Source organism: Peromyscus californicus, unplaced genomic scaffold (genome assembly GCF_007827085.1).
Source record: "Peromyscus californicus insignis strain IS unplaced genomic scaffold, ASM782708v3 Scaffold_5__1_contigs__length_169319896, whole genome shotgun sequence".
Lineage (NCBI taxonomy): Eukaryota > Metazoa > Chordata > Mammalia > Rodentia > Cricetidae > Peromyscus > Peromyscus californicus.
In genome coordinates this window covers 51685310-51704915 of record NW_026294573.1, presented here as the reverse complement: position 1 = coordinate 51704915, position 19606 = coordinate 51685310, and the positions used below count along the sequence as shown (strand labels likewise).

General features: G+C 47.1%; 1 protein-coding gene across 1 annotated transcript; it reads right to left on the bottom strand.

Annotated features, from left to right (window-relative positions):
* Window positions 1-15878: 15878 nt before the first annotated feature.
* LOC128097567 (histone H3.3A) lies at window positions 15879-16664 on the bottom strand. The gene has a single exon (XM_052718158.1). The coding sequence runs from the start codon at window positions 16584-16586 to the stop codon at window positions 16176-16178; it is 411 nt and encodes a 136-aa protein (XP_052574118.1). The 5' UTR covers window positions 16587-16664; the 3' UTR covers window positions 15879-16175.
* Between the last annotated feature and the right edge of the window lie 2942 nt (window positions 16665-19606).

Here is a 19606-nt window from a genome sequence, read left to right as displayed (position 1 = left end):
ACTAGTACCAAGACGAACAGGCAAGTTACTGACTGAGCTAACCAGTCTCCAGATAGTTTAAGTAGTTCCCAGTCTAATTAGCCACAAAGCACCACAAATTCAAGTGTGCCCTACATGCGGTTTAAAGCTCAGGAGTAGGATTCATCTGTGTGATTTTTATAATGGTTCTTTTAATGAATAATGTGAATTTGGGAAGGAAAGCTGGTGAGGTGGGTCAGAAATTCCCTGAAGGGCAAATCAAGTGCTTCTTATCAAACTGGCAAAACTAGCCAGGATACAGAGCATGACGGGAACCATGTCGGGCAGGGAATGCTAGGGATATTTTTATAAACAACTCCAGAGCTATCAACAATGCAAGGCCAGGGCAAAGATTCCCATATATGCAGATGATATTTCTTGAAGAACAGTGCTTGTGAAAGGGGGCGGGTGCCAACGAGCCCAAGAAGGAAGAGGAAAGCAGAGGCTGGCAGATGTAAAATAAGTCAGCGCTGTGGCTAATGTCTCTGACTCATTCAGGCTGCCTTGAGGAAGCTGGCAGGGTGGCAGGGTGCTGGTTAGATGTGAGGGGAGTGATATATCTTGGTGCTGAGAGCCCTGACTGAGCATTAGAAGGCAGCTGGACCTGTAAGGATGAGAGCTTGCATAGAGCAGAGATGCACCTCATTTTAAAGAACCAGGTCACTGGTACTCTCAGGAATAAACCCTGCCCATACCTGAACCAAAAATCTAAATCTGGTGAATTTGGCTATCCCACAGAGGATAATTTGCCTTGACTTCTGAACTCCAAACAGTATCCTATCTCATGAGAAAATGACCCATTTCGAGGCAACATTCCTACTATCCAGAGGGAAGCCTGGCCGTGGAGTCAGTAGGTTCTAATCCTCCAATTATTTCTTAATAGCTATGGCGGCATAGGCAAGTCTCTCAACCTCTCCTGGTTGCAGTTCCCTCTTCTGCATGATAAAACTGTTTTGAGGATTGATGAAGACTGCTTAAGACATGGTGCAGCAAGCAGCAGGAGCTTGGTGAGAATAGTGTCTTCCATCTCCCACTGTGGGAATCAGATGAAGCCCTGCGTGAACGTGTACTATTGACGTGAGCATGGCTGAGTTAGGACCCCAGTGCCTCAGACCTACAGGAATGGCAAGCCTTCCCCTGGTCCAATATGGATATTGAGTGTGTGTAGAAAGTATCAGCCACACCCTCCTCCTTCCAGATATTGACATTATAGGCAGAAGCTGCCAACCACAGTTCCATCTTCCTGGGTGACTACAACCTGAGACTGCTCCCCTACAAAGACCTGCTACCAAGATTAGATAATGGCCTCCTCGTGGCTCTTCATGTAACATTGGTGCTGAGTTTCTGGGCTGCTGGTGGTGAGTCTCCAGCAGATCCCACAGCCCACCTGATGCCAGCTTTTCTGTACATTTGTATCATTCCTTCATTCCCTGTGGCCCAAGTCAAGTCAATCCCAAAGCCGTGCGTATCTTTGCTATCCACCCTACTCAGTGATCTTTGGAAAGAGGTTACTCATTTCCCCTCGAGCCTACTCTTCCCTTTCTGCCAGGCCACACTACTCACCTGCCCACTGGCTGCCCTGGCTCGACCTCCACTGTCTGTAGCCTGCCTAGTGAAAGTTCCTTTTACTACTAGTCTATGATTAATGCCCAGGAAAGATAAGCTTATTCTTCTATGGCTCTTGGAAAGTCGAGGCAGACAAGGTAGTAGTATTAGATAAAAGCTGAGTTCCCTAGCTAGGCTTTATATAAGGAACCAAAAGCTGCTGGTAAATAAGGCAGTTCTGTCCAAATTGTCCTCCGTCTCTCATGTCCACAAAGAACAATGTGCAGGTTAGTGCCCAGTTCTGTAGATGAAATAGTCCAAAACAGTAATCTGACCTAAAGATGGGATACAATGCAGGGCCAGATTATGTTTATAGAATCTACATGAACTGAGCTAGTGTGGATGGGGTGTGTGTTCACGGTCAAACAGGCAGCATCTCTTGCTCTTGAGTCAAACTGGGATGGGGTTTATTTTGGGAGGTCTTAGCACATGCAAGGGTCCAGGTTTGAGTTCGTTACAAGGAAGACGCTTTAGCTCACCCTCCTCCACTTTGCACTGTGGCCATGCACTCTGCTCAGCCACTCTGGCCTTCTACTCACCCTACTTCCAGGATTCCATGGTCCCACTCTTCCCCCTGTTCCCTCGCCTCAATGCCTTCAAGACCCACTGTGTCAGAGGGGTTCCTTTTATAAAACAACAACACATCCCAGCACCCTCTAGTTCCTTTTCATGGTGACTTTTCTTTTTACAAGTTATCATGAGACTTACTGCATATTCTTTGTTTATCATCTGGCTGGCCCCACTGGAAGACAGGCTCTAAGAGGAGGGGATTTCATTGTGCCCGTTGCGTCTATCCACTCCACGGAACAGCCCGGCTCCTAGGAGGCTTTAGCAAATACTTGGCGGGCAGACATTAGACTCGGGCTCTCGTTTGGTCTCTTGTTAATAGAGAGGGAATCGCTTAGGAAGTGATCATCAATCACACTCCACAGAGGAGGAAACTGAAGTTCAGAGAGGTCAAGTGGCTCACCCAGGTCACCAACTGGCTAGAGACAAGGTCATAAGCACAACCCAGATCACTGGGCTTGCAGTATGAAGCATGTGCAGGGAGCCACTTCCGTCTCCTTATTTCCCCAGCCATTTCCCAAAGGACAGCCTCCTGTATCGCCTGAGAGACAGCCCTTAAAATGGAACTCTGACTCCATTTAACTTGATTGATTTTGTTCCTGGACTTGTCAGAAATTGGAATTTAGAGGTAATGGGCAGAGACCAGGGGGTTTTAAGTACAGACTGCTTTTCAACTCAACCAGCCTCTATTCTGAACTTTGTTTATTCCGGGCCTAATGCAGAAAATATATGCACTAAAAAACAAATTAAAAATAAACGATAAATGAGTTAGAAACTGCCTGGGGATATCAGGAACTTATGCACCATGCTATGCGGCTTTTGAGTAAATATTTGCTTTGCAAGCCAAGGAGCAATCCATATTTACCTCGGCCGTCTCTGGCTGAAGGGCACATATGCTGCTTCTGGGTCTGCATAGTCTCCAGGAAGTGTACACACAGGTCTGAGCACTCCAGATACTCTGAAAGGAGGAGGGGATGTGGGACTAGACGGCTGGGACTTTGCTTAAGTTCCGCTCCTTGGTTGTTGAGCAGAGTTGACAATTTCCTGCTCTCTCTGAGCATCCTCAGATGCCCTCAGCATCCTCTGACATCAAGTCTGCGAGTATGCCAATCATTCTGCTGTGAACAAATGGCTTGGATACGAGATGGGATGGGTTGAGGAAGGGGCCAGCATTTTAGCCATCGCTCCCTTCTCTCTGTTCCGTTGAACCAACTCCCTTGCTGTCTTTGCCCTCCCCTTAAGTGGTTCTCTCCCAAGATTGTAGTGTCTGGAAGCTTTCATTTTGTTCTTTAATGAACAGCACCTGGGCTTGCAGAATGGTCAGCTATGTGGGGTGATATGATGAGGTGAGGGCTCAGGGGCTTCTCTGTTGGAGAACATGACTTAGAAAACCAGAGGATGGGAAAAACATTCACCGAGTAGGTTCATTGACTTGTTAAGGTTCTTCAAGAGGGACTCAGCAGTACACAACACTCAGCCTGACCCTCCTAAAACTTATGGGCCGGCAATGGAGAGATGGCCGTGGGGTCACCCATAGGTTATGCTTTCATGGCACAGCTATAGAGAGGCATGTCCACAGGCCTCTCTATAGCTTGAGGCGAATGCTAACCTTAGTTATTGTCTAATATTTGTATGTGTATAAGTGTTTTGTCTGTCTGTCTGTCTACTCCATATGTACAGTGCCTGTGGAGGCCAGAATAGGACATCTGCAGTTACAGACCATGGAAGGTTGTGAGCTGCCATGTTGATGTTGGGAACCAGATTCTGGTATTCTTGCAAGGGGGAGGGGGGAGAATGGAGGGATGGATGTGTATGACAGTGGGGGGCCAGGGAGAAAGAACAGCCATGGGTGTGGGGCATGAGGGCAGGGAGAGCTAAGACTACCACAGGTCTCGGTAAGAACTTTGTGAGCCACTTGAAAGGGTTCTGTTTCCAGGACAGTGGTGCCCACCTGAACTGGGAGACCTTGGGTTCTGTTTCCAGGGCAGTGGGACTCACCTGAACTAAGAGACCTTGAGTTCTGTTCTCAGGACAGTGGTGCCCACCTGAACTGAGAGACCTTGGGTTCTGTTCCCAGGGCAATGGTACTCACCTGAACTGGGAGACCTTGGGTTCTGTTCCCAGGGCAATGGTACTCACCTGAACTGGGAGACCTTGGGTTCTGTTCCCAGGGCAGTGGAGTCACCTGAACTGAGAGACCTTGACTTCTGTTCTCAGGACAGTGGTGCCTACCCGAACTGGGAGGCCTAGGGTTCTGTTCCCAGGGCAGTGGTGCCCACCTTCACTGAGGCAATGCCATTCACCTCTGTGTCTTAGAAAGTTTATTCCCAGTGCAGTGCGCAGCAGATTCTGGAGGGAAACAAGGCTGAGAACCCAGAACCAGAGTAATGGTTCAGAGAAAGAATAATGCAGAAGAATTATTTCAATTTTAATGGCAGGCATGGCCGTTGAAAGATGTAGAATACGTTTTGCCTCCCATCTTCCTTTTCTCCAGGGACTCCAAGCATTCTCAGACAGGATCCCAGGAAGCTCTGGAGTTGTGCCACCCTACAACAAGGGGATCCATCCTTTGTTAAGGGAAAACCTCCCATTGCAGGGCTTTGCCAGTCTCTGACACAACTGTTGTAACATATGAGGCCCAGAAGCATCGGAAAGAAGGAACTCTGCATTGCCCCCCTCGAGGGTTTGGGAACTGCTGCCCTGGAACGTGTGTGTTGAGAAGCCACAGAGACATCTGTCCCCAGAGCGCAGTGCCTGGCTGACTGCTCTGTAAACCGTGGGCCGCACAAACTCAGCTGGTTCTAATTGCACAGGGCATGCCATATTGTTGCCCGATGTAATGTCAATTTTTATTTATTTGTGTTTGTGAAAAGCGGGCTGATTAGACCACTTAAAACTCCACAGGCTGGTTAGAGCCGGGCTGGCGTTAGTGAGTTCAGCTGCCCTCCCCAAAGTCATCAGTGCTTCCAGCTCGGCCTCCCTCTGAGAATGTAAACTTGGGGCCTTATGCTATCATGATTTCTATTTCATCCTCACTCTTATAAACTACCATATAAAAAGCAGCCGCCAAGGGTTCTTTCTTTCTTTCTTTCTTTCTTCTTCTTTTTTTTTTTTTTCCAATTTCATTTTGAGGCTTGGAAAATCACAAAATAAAAATAGCCCTGAGAGTGGAAAGTTTGGGGGAGTTTGTTTAGCTTTCTTTGAAATGTACTTTGTGAAGGAATAAGCAAGTCCTCAGATCCTCCTTTGCATAGTATTTTACTGCTTGCTTAATTTTTATGGCTTTTTCTCCTGTTTGATGCTCATGGAGTTCCTGTGGGGTGTGAATGACTATGATCTTCATCTCACTATCTCAACAGAAGGTGGGAGAGAGGAATAGACAGGCTTGGGCTAAGACCATATGAGCAGCTATTGCCAAGAGAGTCCCTATAAATCCTGAGCCTCATCCTGGAGTCCCCCTCCACTCTTCTGTCTCCCCCAGAGTCTCCCTGCAGGCCCAGGTTCTCTTTCTCTTGTTATGCCATTCTCGGGAAGGAAAGACGTCAGGCTGTCTGGAAAGAGGCAGGCTCAAGATGGTCACTCAGCATACCTTTCCCTCTCAGGAACACGCTACTTCATATAATAGTTGCTCCCAGGCACTATGAACCCCGCCATAGCCCGTCAGCTCCTTGGGGACAGAGCCTTTGTCCGTCATCTATGTCCTTAGATCTTGGAACAGAATTTACTACATATTGGCTGCGACTCGGTGCCTGTTTCCCAATAGAAACATCGCTGAGTAAGAAAACTGTTTTTAAAAAGAATCCTACTGTTTCATTCAATTTTTCTAATTCTAATAAGGAATCTACCACCAATGTCCTGGTTACAAATTGGCTGTTCAAAGAGTGATGAAAGCCGAGATTATTACTTAGCTCATGGTTTCCCAAACTGTGTTTTGCAGAATGTCCTGAAGCACATCCATGGGCGTTCCAGAAATGTCACAAGTTTGGTGGCCGTATAAGTTTGGGAAATATTGATTCAGTAAGTTCAACAACAACATCAACAACAAACAGTTTTTAATTGCAAATGTCTTCAAAGCAGAGATTCTCCTCCAGGTCTGGTTCCCTTCAAGATCTGGTTCCCTTCAAGATCTCCCCATCTGCAGGAGTTGCAGGCATACTACACCATTCTCAATTGTTTAATGAGGAGCTTTACACACACACACACACACACACACACACACACACACACACACACACACACACACACCCTGCACTCAGAACAGTACTTTCTCTGAATGGTTCCTGGCTTCACTTCTCTCTGTGTGTTGCTGTTCTCAGCAGAGACAGGGGAGTGAGCATGCTCTTGTTGTAGTGTACTCCCCACCCCCACCCTGCACAGCATCCCAGCCAACGCTTAACCTAAGCTCCTGATGGCTGGGACTCTCTTTCCTCTAGTACTGTCCTTTAGGCAGGGCAGTGCTAAAGCCCCTTCATTAAAAAGAGATCCCGTCTATACCACATTCTCAGACTGAGGCTTCATTTCCCCTCCTTCGCTTCAACTTCAAAGGTTTTTAAGGAGCTGAGCATACCTTCTTCTGAAGCTGATGAGTCATAAGTACACTGGAATCTAGCCAGCCTCCACCCCCCACCTCAGGATCACTCTGTAGTTCACCCAAACTCCCGAGTGCCACCTGGGATTTGCCTTGGCTTCGGCATGCTGGCCTCTTTCCTCACCCTGTCCTATTCTTTTGTGTCTTATGTTCTCAGTGGCTCAAATACACCAGTGACCATTTTGAGTCTGCCTCCCAGGAAGTCTGACCCCTGAAACAGAGGTTCTTCAAATACCTAAGGACATGGAGAGTAACAGGAAAATTTGCAGCTGAATTTTCAGCTGACAACAAGAATGCCATAGCTGGTGGTAGGTGGCATGTGGATGATGTCTGGCACAAGGTAGATGGGTGGAGCAGTGTAGGGGACTGTGGAGTTAGAAGAGAATGGGATTGAGTGGGTATGCCTGAGAGCAATTGCTCTTTAGAAAAAAGTGACGGCAGACAGAGGCACCATACTCAGCAGCATGTACTAACCCTCATCTCCTAAGGTCTCAAGTGGGAAGAACTTGAGAATAATTCCCAGAACTAATCCTAAGAGTAGCACCGGGCTCCTGAACCCATGCAGAGCTATGTCACTAACGTCGACTGCCATTGGGTAGGAATGGAACCCTCAGCCGTGGCAGGAGGACATCCTGGTGGATGTTCTTGGCAATCTTAGGATTCTTCTGGGCTGCATGTGTCGTTTACCACCTCTAGTTAAAGGCTAAGGCTTCCTATTCAGTTGCAGGCAATGCAGAGACCTTTACCTTAGAGAACAGCACATGATCTTCCTGTTTCCTCCTCCACCAGACAAGAAAACAACAGGATGAAATTACAACACACCTCAGCCATCAAAGTGTTCAGCCTGTTGAAGGAGGAAAAAGAGCTATATCCCAGAGAAACTATAGAACCTAAACAACATAGGTCAACAGAGACAGGGAAAATAATGTGGAACAGGATCCTGAGATTACTCTATTAAGTAGGTGGGGAAGGAGGGGATCAGACCTTAAAATTTGTTGCTAGGATTTTGTCCCTGACTAGGCCTCTGAGGAACACTGCTAACACACTTCCAAGGTGACTCTCAGAAGGTCGGAAAGGGCCATAATCCACAGCAACTGAAATTTAAGGACCACAGTTGGTATGGAGCCTGCTGGAAAGAGTTAGCAAATGGTTGTTAGAAGTGTGACTACTAGAATGAATAACTATGGAAGGCTGATAAATCTACCAGAAGATGAAAAATCCATGGGGCAATCTCAGATGGCATTGCATTTGCTGGAATACTAGAAGATGCCTTGCCAGAAGGAAAGCCACCATCCCTTGGAAGCTCAGGGTTGGCTGTCCTTTGTAGACTAGAGCCTGTGCTGGGAGACTGGGGCAGCCAATGCCACCAGCAGTGATGGGCTGTCAAAACTGGAGGCCAGCTATCAGATGTCACTTGTGCGAAGCACCAAGAAGACAATGATCACAGTCAGTGACAATGTAGGAGAAGCCCAATCTGCAGGATGCTGTGGAAATGCTATGGTGTCTCTAGCATGTTGGGCATGCCGGAGGAGAATCCAAGGAGTTTGTGCAGGAAACTTCCTTATCATTCTCCAGTATTCATCTAGAGAACTTGGACTGCATCGCCATACCTCTGGCGTCTCTATGCTCAGGAGCCCGCTCACAGAGCTCACAGAAGGTAACGCCCCATATCTTGCCGTCTACTCACTGCCAGCGCCCGGTCCTTATCAGGAAGAGATAGTTTACATCACATGATGGGGGAGAGAAACGGACATATTTGCCACCCAAATGACCCTTTTCAGTGCTTGCTTTTTAGGTCCAGTTTTAGCGGTAAATAGCTAAATGTAGCAGTTGTTCCTTGAGAAGGGCAGAATGACCCAGTGTTCTGTTCCCTCTGAGATTAGAAACTGAATCACTCAATCAGGCAAGCCGTCCAGTCCACAACTGCACTGGCTATGGCTGAGGCGACTGGGCTGTACAGGAAGGGAATGCCAGGCATTTGTTCTATCCTGAGACGAGGCACAGCTGGCACTGTGGTAGTTTAAACTGCTAGCCTTCATATTTTAAATTCCTGCAGAAGATATAGTCCACTGGAATCCCGAAACTCCTGCTTTCAGGACATTCCCCTAAGAAGTGGATCTGCGCAGGGTGAGCAGTAAAGGCTACCAGACACTGTGACTCATCAGTCAGTGCTTCCCCCAGCTGCCTCAGGACCAAAGCTCTCATTCCCCCCACTACTGAGAATATTGCTAACAGACAATGTGTTGCTGAGACTACCCACAGAGGTTGCTCAGCTACCCTTCGAAAGGCACCTTGGCCTGTGTCGTGCACCTTTCTGTAGGGCAGCCCTCCTGAGTCCTTGCTTGAGAGTTCTGAAGGCTCACCCCATTGTCCTAGTTCAGGGCAATGCTTCGGAGCTATTCAAATACTGGAACTCCCCGGGTATTATTAAATCAGTATAAAACAAAATCAACATCAAAGGCAAGTTAAAAAGATAAAAGAGTCCTTACATATTGCTAAGAGGTTCAATGTATTAGGATGATAACATTTGAAAACTCATCTTCTCCTAATAGCATAGTTTCAACATGTTAACAAAAAGTAACCTATAAGAGGTCATTAAAAGCCTGTATTTGAATACAGCCTTCTTGATTATTGGTATACCGAGCAGAAAGCATTATTGGCAGGAATGGTCAAGTTTAGGGGCTGAAGAGATGGCTCTGTGGGTTGAGAGCACGTGTTCTTGCTCAGTACCTGGGTTTGATTCCCAGCACCACATGGTGACTTAAAACCATCTGTAACTCCAGATCCATGGGACCTGATGCCCTCTTCTGTCTTCTTCAGGCATTGGCCATGAACAGAATTACCATTACAGATCTGGCTATACTACTCTAGGCTTATACTGAAAGTATTCCATATCCTGCCACAGAGATACTTGCACATCCTTGTTCACATCTGCTCTGTTCACAATTGCAAGGAAATGGACTATACAGAGATGCCCATCAACACATGAATGTGTAGTGAAATATGGTACACATACACAGAGGAATTGTGTGTGAGTGTGTATGTGTGTCTCCATCCATGCCCGTGGAAGACAGATATCAACTTTGAGTGTCTTTCTTGATTTCTCTTCAGCTTATCTTTTGAGACATGGTTTCCCACTAAAGCCAATGTTTACTTATTGGCCAGAATGCCTGGCTAGCAAATTCAGAGATCACCCCATGTCCATGCACCTTGCACTAGGGTCACAGATGTATACAACCATGCCTGGCTTTTTTTTTTTAAATATGGATGCTGGGAATCTGAATTCAGGCTGTCACACTTGTGTGGTAGGTACTTTACCTACTGAGTCAATTCTCTAGTCCCCACAACAGAATTTTATTCAGCCATCACGAGAAATGGAAATATAAAACCTGCAGAAAGATGAATCAAACAGGAAAATATGATATTAAACAAGGTAAGCCAGGCTCAGAAAGATAAATACCACATATTCTTTTTCATATGTGGGTCCTAGTGTCTAATTTTTATAAATGTATAATTATGCAGAAGTGAGTATGGGTAGAGGTCAGGAAACTAGGAAGAAGTTCATGGGGGGCTGTTTAAAGAAGTAGAGATGGAAAGGGTCATATAAAAGTGGAAAGGAGATGCTGGGCAGTGGTGGCACACACCTTTAATCCCAGCACTGGGGAGGCAGAGGCAGGTGGATCTCTGTGAGTTCGAGGCCAGCCTGGTCTACAGAGCGAGATCCAGGACAGGCACCAAAACTACACAGAGAAACCCTGTCTCGAAAAAAAACAAGTGGAAAGGAGAACTCCAGAGCTCTACAGATGGGGAGGGTAGGCAAGAAGAAGAGAGGGGCGGCAGTGGAAAATGGACAGATGTATGAAAATGGGAGGAGGAAACCTGTTACTTTGTACGTTAATTAAAATACATTTTAAAAAAAGGAATAAAAAAAGCAAAAGGTACTCATAAAGAATAAAAGCAACAAGCATTAATCTACTGAAGTTATTTTCTGGCGTTGTTTACTCTTAGACCAAAGGCTAAGTCACAAATGAAGGCACCCTGAACACGGAGTTCCAGCCCCCTGCTCTCTCCCAGCTTTGCATCCTTGCACATAGTAGGTCTTCATTGCCCTTCTCTGTCTAATCCCTGTTTCCCTCCACTTAGAGCCAGCTGCTGGAGGAGGAGGCTGAGGATGGGTTTTGCTGTGGGGCTTGTGGCAGAAACAGCGGTGAGAGCGGTTGCCTGTGACGCCCATTCCACGTGCCTCTCTCCCGGCTCACAGCTTTCTTACACAATGCGAGTTCATCCAGCAGTAAACAACCAAGGCTACAAAACTGTTCCGCCTCCTTGACCAGCAAGTCCAATTCTTGGAAACGCTCTGTGAAATGACACTCAGTGAGAGAGGCAGGATTCCCGTGGAAGACTCCAAATCGTGAAAAGCAGCAGAAATATCCGGTCCTAAGGGCCAGCGAGGAACCGGAGGCTTAAAGGGTTTCCTGCCCTGCTGGGAAGTCAGTGCTCTCCCTGTCCATGTCCCCTGCATGTGTAGCTCACAGCTGTGCCTCATAGAAAATACCAGAGAGTGGAGCAAAGAGAGAGTTTATTTCTAATTGTTTGACTAATGATAAACAGTTTAAAATTTGATAGGGAAAAAAAAAGTAAAACAGGGAGAGGGAGAGATACCTCGGCCGGAATTGGGTTCTCAGCAGCCACAGCAGGAGTCTCCAATGCCTACAGTTCCAAAGGAGCTGACACCCTCTTCTAGCTTTTTTTTTTGGCGCGCGCGCGCGCACACACACACACACACACACACACACACAAATAAATAAAAATAGATCCTTTAAAAAAGACGAAGGAAGAAAGTCCTGTTCGTGGAAGATCAGCCCCATTCGCATATTGATACTAGGATCTCTGCCGTGTAGATGACCACACTAATTATCTCCCTGTTCATCATCAAAACACCCGAGGGCTTATTTAGCCTGGGCCTGCCCTCTTCCCTCCTGGCCTGCCTTGCACGGACACTGCCTGTGACACAGTAAGCTGCTGCTCCTGCCAGAAACATGAATATTTGTTTTTGGTTTGTTTGTAGACAAAAACACAGACTGAGGATCAGTGCGTCTGTGGTTTGGAGCTAGTTGACAAATATGTCTCCCAAAGGCTCCTGTACTGGAAGCCTGGTCACCACTGTGACAAAATGAAGAGATGAGCAGAGTGTTAAAGGGTCTGGCCTACTGGGAGGCACAGGAGTGCCCTGTGAGGAGACGACATTGAAGAGGGTGATAGGTCTTTCTGGCGGACTAGTTTCTTAAGAGCGGTTTGTTAGAAAATAGCGAGCGGTGTCTTCCCTCATCTCCTGCTTTCCTTCTTACCAAATGAGTTCCTGCACACCTACACCTACCCTGTGATGTCGTCGCCACAGGATGCTCTAGTTCCTCACACCTACACATGCTGTGTGATGTCATTCACCACAGGATGATCTAGTGAGCACCTCTGGTCAGACTTGATGCCAATCTTTGCAGGCACCAAATCGAAGATCAAGTACATGTCTTTCCTTTTTGTATTATCGAGCACTACATTATTTTGCATTATTATAGCTACACAAGAGTAGACTAAAACAACTGGCTGAAGTGCTTTGCAGGGGGTCTCTGGGAAAGTCCAGGAGCCTGTGCCACAGCCAAAGAATACTTTTTTCACCATGTCAAGCAACATGGAGGATGCATGGGTATGGGAATAAGGGCGGTTTGGTTTCGAGTCCTGGATCACAGTAATTGTAAGACCTACTTTTAAAGAAACACCACACACACACACACACACACACACACACACACACACCCCTGACTATTCTCAGAAGCTCTTAGAATGGCCTACCAACTTTGTCTATAGACCAGAGATATTTTGCCATCAGCACAGTGGCTTCAGGATTGTCCTTTCTGGCTGCTCCCAGGATGAGGATTTTTTTTCCCCTTCATGACTTTAAAAGTAACAGGATGAGGATGGTAGGGGACCGGAAGTGATGGGGGTTTCTGAGACTCTGGCAGTCAGTGGATCTCTCTGCCTTGACTGATTCTCACCACCATAAATGCATTCTTATTAAATGACAGGTAGATGCCTGGAAGGGGGGAACAATGTGAAGGATAGGAGCAGGCATGGCCATTTAGGTATTAAAGGCACAACCTGAGTACAGAGTAGAAAGTAGAAGGGGATGCCCCCTGTGTACCGACCTCTGAAAGGTGTCAGTAAATACAATAACTTTCTTTGGGCCAGGTTATTGACCTCTCTGATCATGAACGTGCCTCATCTGAAGAATGGGGTCAGTTCTTACTGTGATACAGAGGCATAAAGTTTAGGCTGTGTCTGACGTGTCTGGATTGGTTGTCCTGCCATTGTTGTGTGTGGGGGTATTGTATGTTTACGTCTCTCCTGTCTGCTTGTAAAGGTAAGCTGCCCACAAATCAGGGGAAAACAGGGCAAGGCAATGTCAAGGCTCTGGTTTTCGATGGCAGGCCTAAGTGAGGACCTGCGGAGTCAGGTGATGACTGCCATCTTGAGGAAAGAGGAACCAGCATGCATGTGACCACCAAGGAAGGACAGCATCCCTTTTCTATGTGCCCACTTTCTCCACCACCTGCCTCGCCTGACCTAATTGCACTCCTCTGCCTACTCCAGGAGTGCCTGCTCCATTCAGACTAACCTTACATGGGAGACGAGGTGTCCTACTCTGTGTGCCCGATCTCTGGGTGTGAGGAGCAGCCATAACCATGTGACACACCACATCACATTTTGGTAGCACACTGTCTCTCACTGGGCTGTTAGACTGAGTCATACTCATCCTGTTCTCTCAGGCCCTTACCTGGTACCGTGCCCGGCTCAGGTGAGACAGTTTTGCACTTTGAAATGGTAAGCCGGGATTTGGGTGATGGGAGGGCTTCATGCTCCCCTTCTCTCTGCATTTTCCTTTTCTGTTTCAACCAAATAGGCTTTCCTGGATCCGGATGGGTTAGGCTGTTTCATAACAGCCCACTCCAAAATCTCAGTGGCTTAACTTAACAAAAGTTTATTTCTGACTCATGCAACGTCCCCTGTGGTTATGGGCAGCTCTCCAGGACAGCTGTTCTGCAAACAGTGGCCTAGCGATCCAAGACTCCTTTGATTTGGTGGCTCCATCATCTCAACACAGGGCCGGGCAAGAGCCAGCAGGAGGGACAGACAGGCTCTTCGCTCAGCCCAGAAGTGCATCCGGTCGCTTCCTCTCTGGGCCCAGCCAGATCTAGGCATATGATCCTTCCCTACCTCAAGATTGTTAGGCAGATTCCTTTGCAGTGTGCCTAGGAAAGAGGAGGAAGGCTGCACATATCTGTGGACCAATCATGTTTATTAATCACAATTAAGGACTCAAATGGAAAGGCAAGGGCCCGAGTTAAAAGTGACAATTTACCACCACCCCACCCCTGCCCATCAATGCCTGAGGCAGATGGGAGAGCTGGCCCTGAGTTCATAAGAGCAGGAGAGTTCCTGCTTCTCATCAGCTGCTGCACTCAGGAGAGTGGCCTCCTGACTTTGTGACCTTGCCTGGGCAACACAGTAGAGCTGGCCCTGAAGGTGTAGATATGAAAGAACTGACCCTGAGGACTTGAAAGCTGAAGAGCTGGTCCCACTCCTTGCTCATTACTGCAAAGGGTGAATTAGTGAGGGTGATGCTGGAGAGCCCACCCTGGACAGGGGAAAGCTGGCAGGCTGACCAACCCTGCAACTACCCAGGCACAGAATTAGCGTTATGTGTTAGCCCACCCCAGCATCCACCCCATCTGTGATCTGCTGGAGCATGAGGGGGTACTGGGGAGGGTGGGAGGACTGAGGGGTGGTATGAGTCCTGTAGACCCAGGGCTGCAGGATCCCCACAACACAGGGCAGCAATGGGATGTCCAGAAAGAGTCCCAGTGAGGGCCCAGTGTCGATGGTGCAGCAGAGACCAAGGGGCCTCGAACCAGACCAGTGACTCTTTTCAATAAATGCCTACATATAAAAATATTTGGATAAAGGGGCTTACTGCATGGAAAAAAAGTGAGAATACCAATATCCAATTCCTGCATTTATTGGTCTCCCACTAAATGCAAAACATTGAACATTTGTGAGACATATATCAGGTGCCAAGCCTGGCTCTCAGTCAGGACTGAAACACAGTAGGGAATTTATCTATCTATCTATTTATTTATTTAGGTTTTTTGAGACAGGGTTTCTCTGTGTAGCTTTGGTGCCTTTCCTGGATCTTGCTCTGTAGACCAGGCTGGCCTCGAACTCACAGAGATTCACCTGGCTCTGCCTCCCCAGTGCTGGGATTCAAGGCGTGTGCCTCCACCGCCTGGTGTCACAGTAGGGAATTTAAAGGCAGCAAAAGTTTTCTATCCTCCTGAGAGACAAACGTTCCATGAAAGTGTCAAACGTTCCATGAAAGAAAATAAAGGGAGAAAAATAGAAAGAGAGCATGTGAGAGCCACTGTTTTGTGTACGGAGGGGAGAAAGACCTTGTTATTAAGCAACTTGAAGTTAGAGATACGTGCTTCTCCATCGGGTCAGAGGGTGGGAGCATTGTGAGCACAGGGAGGCCTCAGAGCAACGGCTGGGTTGATTGGCTCATTGAGCACTCTCTTGTGGAGTTGGGGATACCAACATGAACAAAAACCAAACAGGAGCCCCCAGCTGTCTCCAGTGCATCAGAGGAGAGAAATGTACAAACAGATATGCTCAATGAAAAGTAGGGAGTCAGAGGACACGAGAGAGAGAGAGAGAGAGAGAGAGAGAGAGCGAGAGAGAGAGAGCGAGCTGCTGTTTCCACCTTCATGGAAGAAATTCAGGGGTGGTGTGAGACAGAGGTGAACTGACGGTAGGAAGTGGTAGTTTTTTTTTTTTATAGTTTAATGTATTTTAATAGCAAACTTACAGGAACAGCACAGAAGACAGACAACATTAAAAACATGTACTTGCATGTAGGATAACTCAGTTAGAAAAGTATAGTGAATGGATGGAATCTACTGTATGATAAAAATGCTACAAACACCATTTAGTTGCCGTCAATAAGAAATTTACTTATTTTAAAAAAATCCAAATGCTGGCATTGTCCAGAAAATTTTAACAGGTTTATTTATAATTGTTATAAAGTTGAACTGTTGAAATGTGTTCACTGAAACATTTTGCTTGCATTAATGCTTTACATCTTGCATTTATATTAAAAATTCACACACAAATGAAAATGGAAAAACTGCCAATACCTGATTTCTGTCCCCTATTTTTCCACTCGCAATCATATACTTAGGTACCTTTTGACCCCATGGAAAAAATATCTAACATTCAGAACTACTGATAACAGGAAGAAGAGGAAAACAATTTTTGAGAATGAAATGTTTCCCCTCATAGTGGACTCTTAAGCACGTTCTCCGCGTATGCGGCGTGCTAGCTGGATATCTTTTGGCATAATTGTTACACGTTTGGCATGGATAGCACACAGGTTGGTATCTTCAAAAAGGCCAACCAGATAGGCCTCACTTGCCTCCTGCAAAGCACCAATAGCTGCACTCTGGAAGCGCAGATCTGTTTTGAAGTCCTGAGCAATTTCTCGCACCAGACGCTGGAAGGGGAGCTTGCGAATCAGAAGTTCAGTGGACTTCTGATAACGTCTGATTTCACGGAGTGCCACAGTACCAGGCCTGTAACGATGAGGTTTCTTCACCCCTCCAGTAGAGGGCGCACTCTTGCGAGCGGCTTTAGTAGCCAGTTGTTTCCTGGGTGCTTTACCACCGGTGGATTTGCGGGCAGTCTGCTTTGTACGAGCCATGGTATGGGCACCTCCTTACTTACCCCCCTTCTCCTTCGGCTGGAGCTCTGCAAGCGAGAGGCAGCGCTGGCGTTAGGGAGCGGCGGCGGCGCGGCGACGGCTCGGAAGTGGTAGTTTTAAGACATGTTGTATATATTGTCTGTTGCTATGCAACGAAAGAAGCGTGGATTAAAAGTATGTCTGTCTGCTCCTGATTCCAAGGAGTAGCCGGGCTCTGCCAACATTCCTGACACATTTATGTTGACCAGGTCCTTCATGTAATGGATTTAGTATGTAGTCTGGCATGCTAGGCTGGCCATCTCCCATGCCTGGTTCCTCACTGGTGTGACAGGGACATCTGGGCCTGTTTGGAACTGCCCCTTTCTCCAGGAGAACTGTCTAGTCAAACTCAAATTTTCTTACATGGTATGTGGATCTCATGAGAGAGAGAAAAGCTTCAAAGCCATAGAAGGCCTGGAAGTCACCACTCCATTGTTCTTAGTGTATTCCACAACTCAGAGGGAATTGAAAAACAGCCAAGGTTCAGAGGAGAGGGACCTGTATTCCTGTCCAAGAAGGGGGACTCTGGGAGCCCATGTTTTCAGACAATCTATGGCAAGCAGAAACAGCAGAACACAGCAGATGTGTCTGTCTATTCCTACACTCCTTTCTCCTCACAATGTGCACAGATCCCTGACTGCTTACTGTCCACCTCTCTGACTCACTCTGAAGCCTCGGGAATAGCGAGAGATGAGACACACTTGCTATCTACCACAGAGGAATAGTAACTGCCGACGTTGTCTGTGGCATGGCAGTGCTGACCCCACAGCTCTGTGTCTGCCTATGAACAAACTGAGGGGGATGGTAGGACTGTGGCTGGTGCTGTCTGCTGTATTTTTGTGATAAGTTGACTGTTTTAAATGCTGAAAAAAAATTGGGACAGGAAAGATGGCTTACCAAGTAAGAGCCCTTACTGCATTGTTGTTGTGTTATTATTATTATTATTATTATTATTATTATTATTGGTTTTTTGAGACAAAGTTTCTCTGTGTAACAGTCCTGACTGTCTTGGAACTCACTTGTAGACCAGGCTGGCCTCGAACTCACAGAGATCCTCCTGCCTCTGCCCTCTGAGTGCTGGGATTAAAGGCATGTGCCACTATGGCGGGCAAAGCCTTGCTGTTCTTATTGAAGATCTGAGGTCAATTCCTAGCACCTACATAGGATGGCTCATAAGCACCTGTAAGTCTAGTCCCAGGGGATCTGATGGCCTCGTCTGGCCTCTGTAGGCTCCTGCCTGCATATGGTTCACATGTAGAAAAGCAGGCATACACAGACCTAAATGATTTGTTTTAAAGTTAACTAGAAAATCATACTACACGGAAACATGTTTTTAAAAGTTCTTGAGAGGGAGACTGGGGAAAGCAAGCGGAGCTGTCCTAGAAAGAGGAATTCCTCGGGCCCTAGAGGGGGAAGCAGGTGACACGGGCCTGTCAAGGGTCCTGAAGCAAACAACTTGGGTCTGAACTCAGGAAATCACACTTGGTTTCCAGCCAGAATGAACTTGGCACTCACGAGCACCCAGGCCTGGGGAAATAGTCTAGCTGGGCTTAGAGGTACAGCAGGTTGGAATGCACAGGCAATGTTATGGATTCGGCTCTGGGAGCTGAATTCCCCAGCAAAGCCCAGTGCTGGCAGCTGACCTGCTTCCATGGGGTTTGAATCCCCAAATGTGCCATAATGTGTGCAGGTCAATTTTGTGCTAGAAACTGCCAAGAGTGCAGAACTTGAGGTACCCTGTCGTAAATGAGGGCCGCAAAATAGAGTGTGCTCCCAAGAACAGAGGCAAAATAGGAGGAATCTGTGTTGCCACTTCTGGTGATGTGGGGCGGCTGACTTAGCCAGGCTCCAAAGCTCGGGGCCTGGAGGTCCCCTCTGAGCTTATGCATACACTGGCTTCTGGTCCTTTAAAATGCTTTGGGTTTTTTTCCCCTTCAGCAAAGCGCAATCCTGATGCAGAGGCAACAGTGTAATTATCTTCCTCTTTCTCCAGGATAGCCGTGACAAAGTGAGACACACACTGCATCCAGAGGGCTGTGGCTTGGGTAGTACCCACGGTACACAGTGAGTGGCTTTCAACATCATCTGGGCTTCGACTTGAAACCAAATTCTGCCATTTCCAGGTTGGGTGACTTGCATGCCTCAAATCCATAAAGCAACATAATGCCGCCTGTTCTTCAGAGTTGTAAAGATAAATAATTTTGAAGTGCTACTGGTAAAAGAATATGCAGAACTCCTGGAGTCTACCATAGGCTCTTACTTCATAGGCATTTATCAGTGTGAGCCTTCAAATGTCTCTTAGCTGCAGGATTTTGAATCCTGCCACAACTCAGTCCAGCTGCTCAGTGACTTCAGAGGTCCAGGCCAGATTCCTGTGCCTAACACTGATAAAGAGATGCTTTGTGCTGTGGCTTCATATCAGAGTGCCCGCCAGGCCAAGCCACTGTGCATCACTTTGGAACTCAGGGAAAGACTTTCCCTGGATAGCGTAGAAGATTGCATTATCTGGCATCTCAGCCACTCTCCAGGCTTCTTTCCTCTGGTGTGATATTTGGGCCACCGGAGCCTGATTACTATTGCCATGCCCTCTCCCTCAGGGTATTTCAACCTCTTCTCATAAAACTTCCTAACCAGAACAAGCCCTTGGGAACACAAGGGATGGTCACGGATTAGAGGGCAGTTCCAAGCACCCCGACTCATCATAGAAGAAGCCTTCCCTGGTGGGGACTCCAAAGGGTGTTTCATCAGGAGAGTCAGCTTTTATTTGAACTACAATGATGTTTTAAGTCTGAAATATGTCTGTGTCCCCATCTGTGGTGTTTGTGTAGTTTCTAGTTGGAGGAAACTCAAGCTTCCTTCAGATTCTCTGTGAAACATTTTAGAAATGGCCCCTGTGTTTCTAGTGACTGGATATTTGCAGCAAATTCCAACCTTACGAGCGACTCACTCATTGGTGGCAGGTAAATCCAGGGAGATGGATG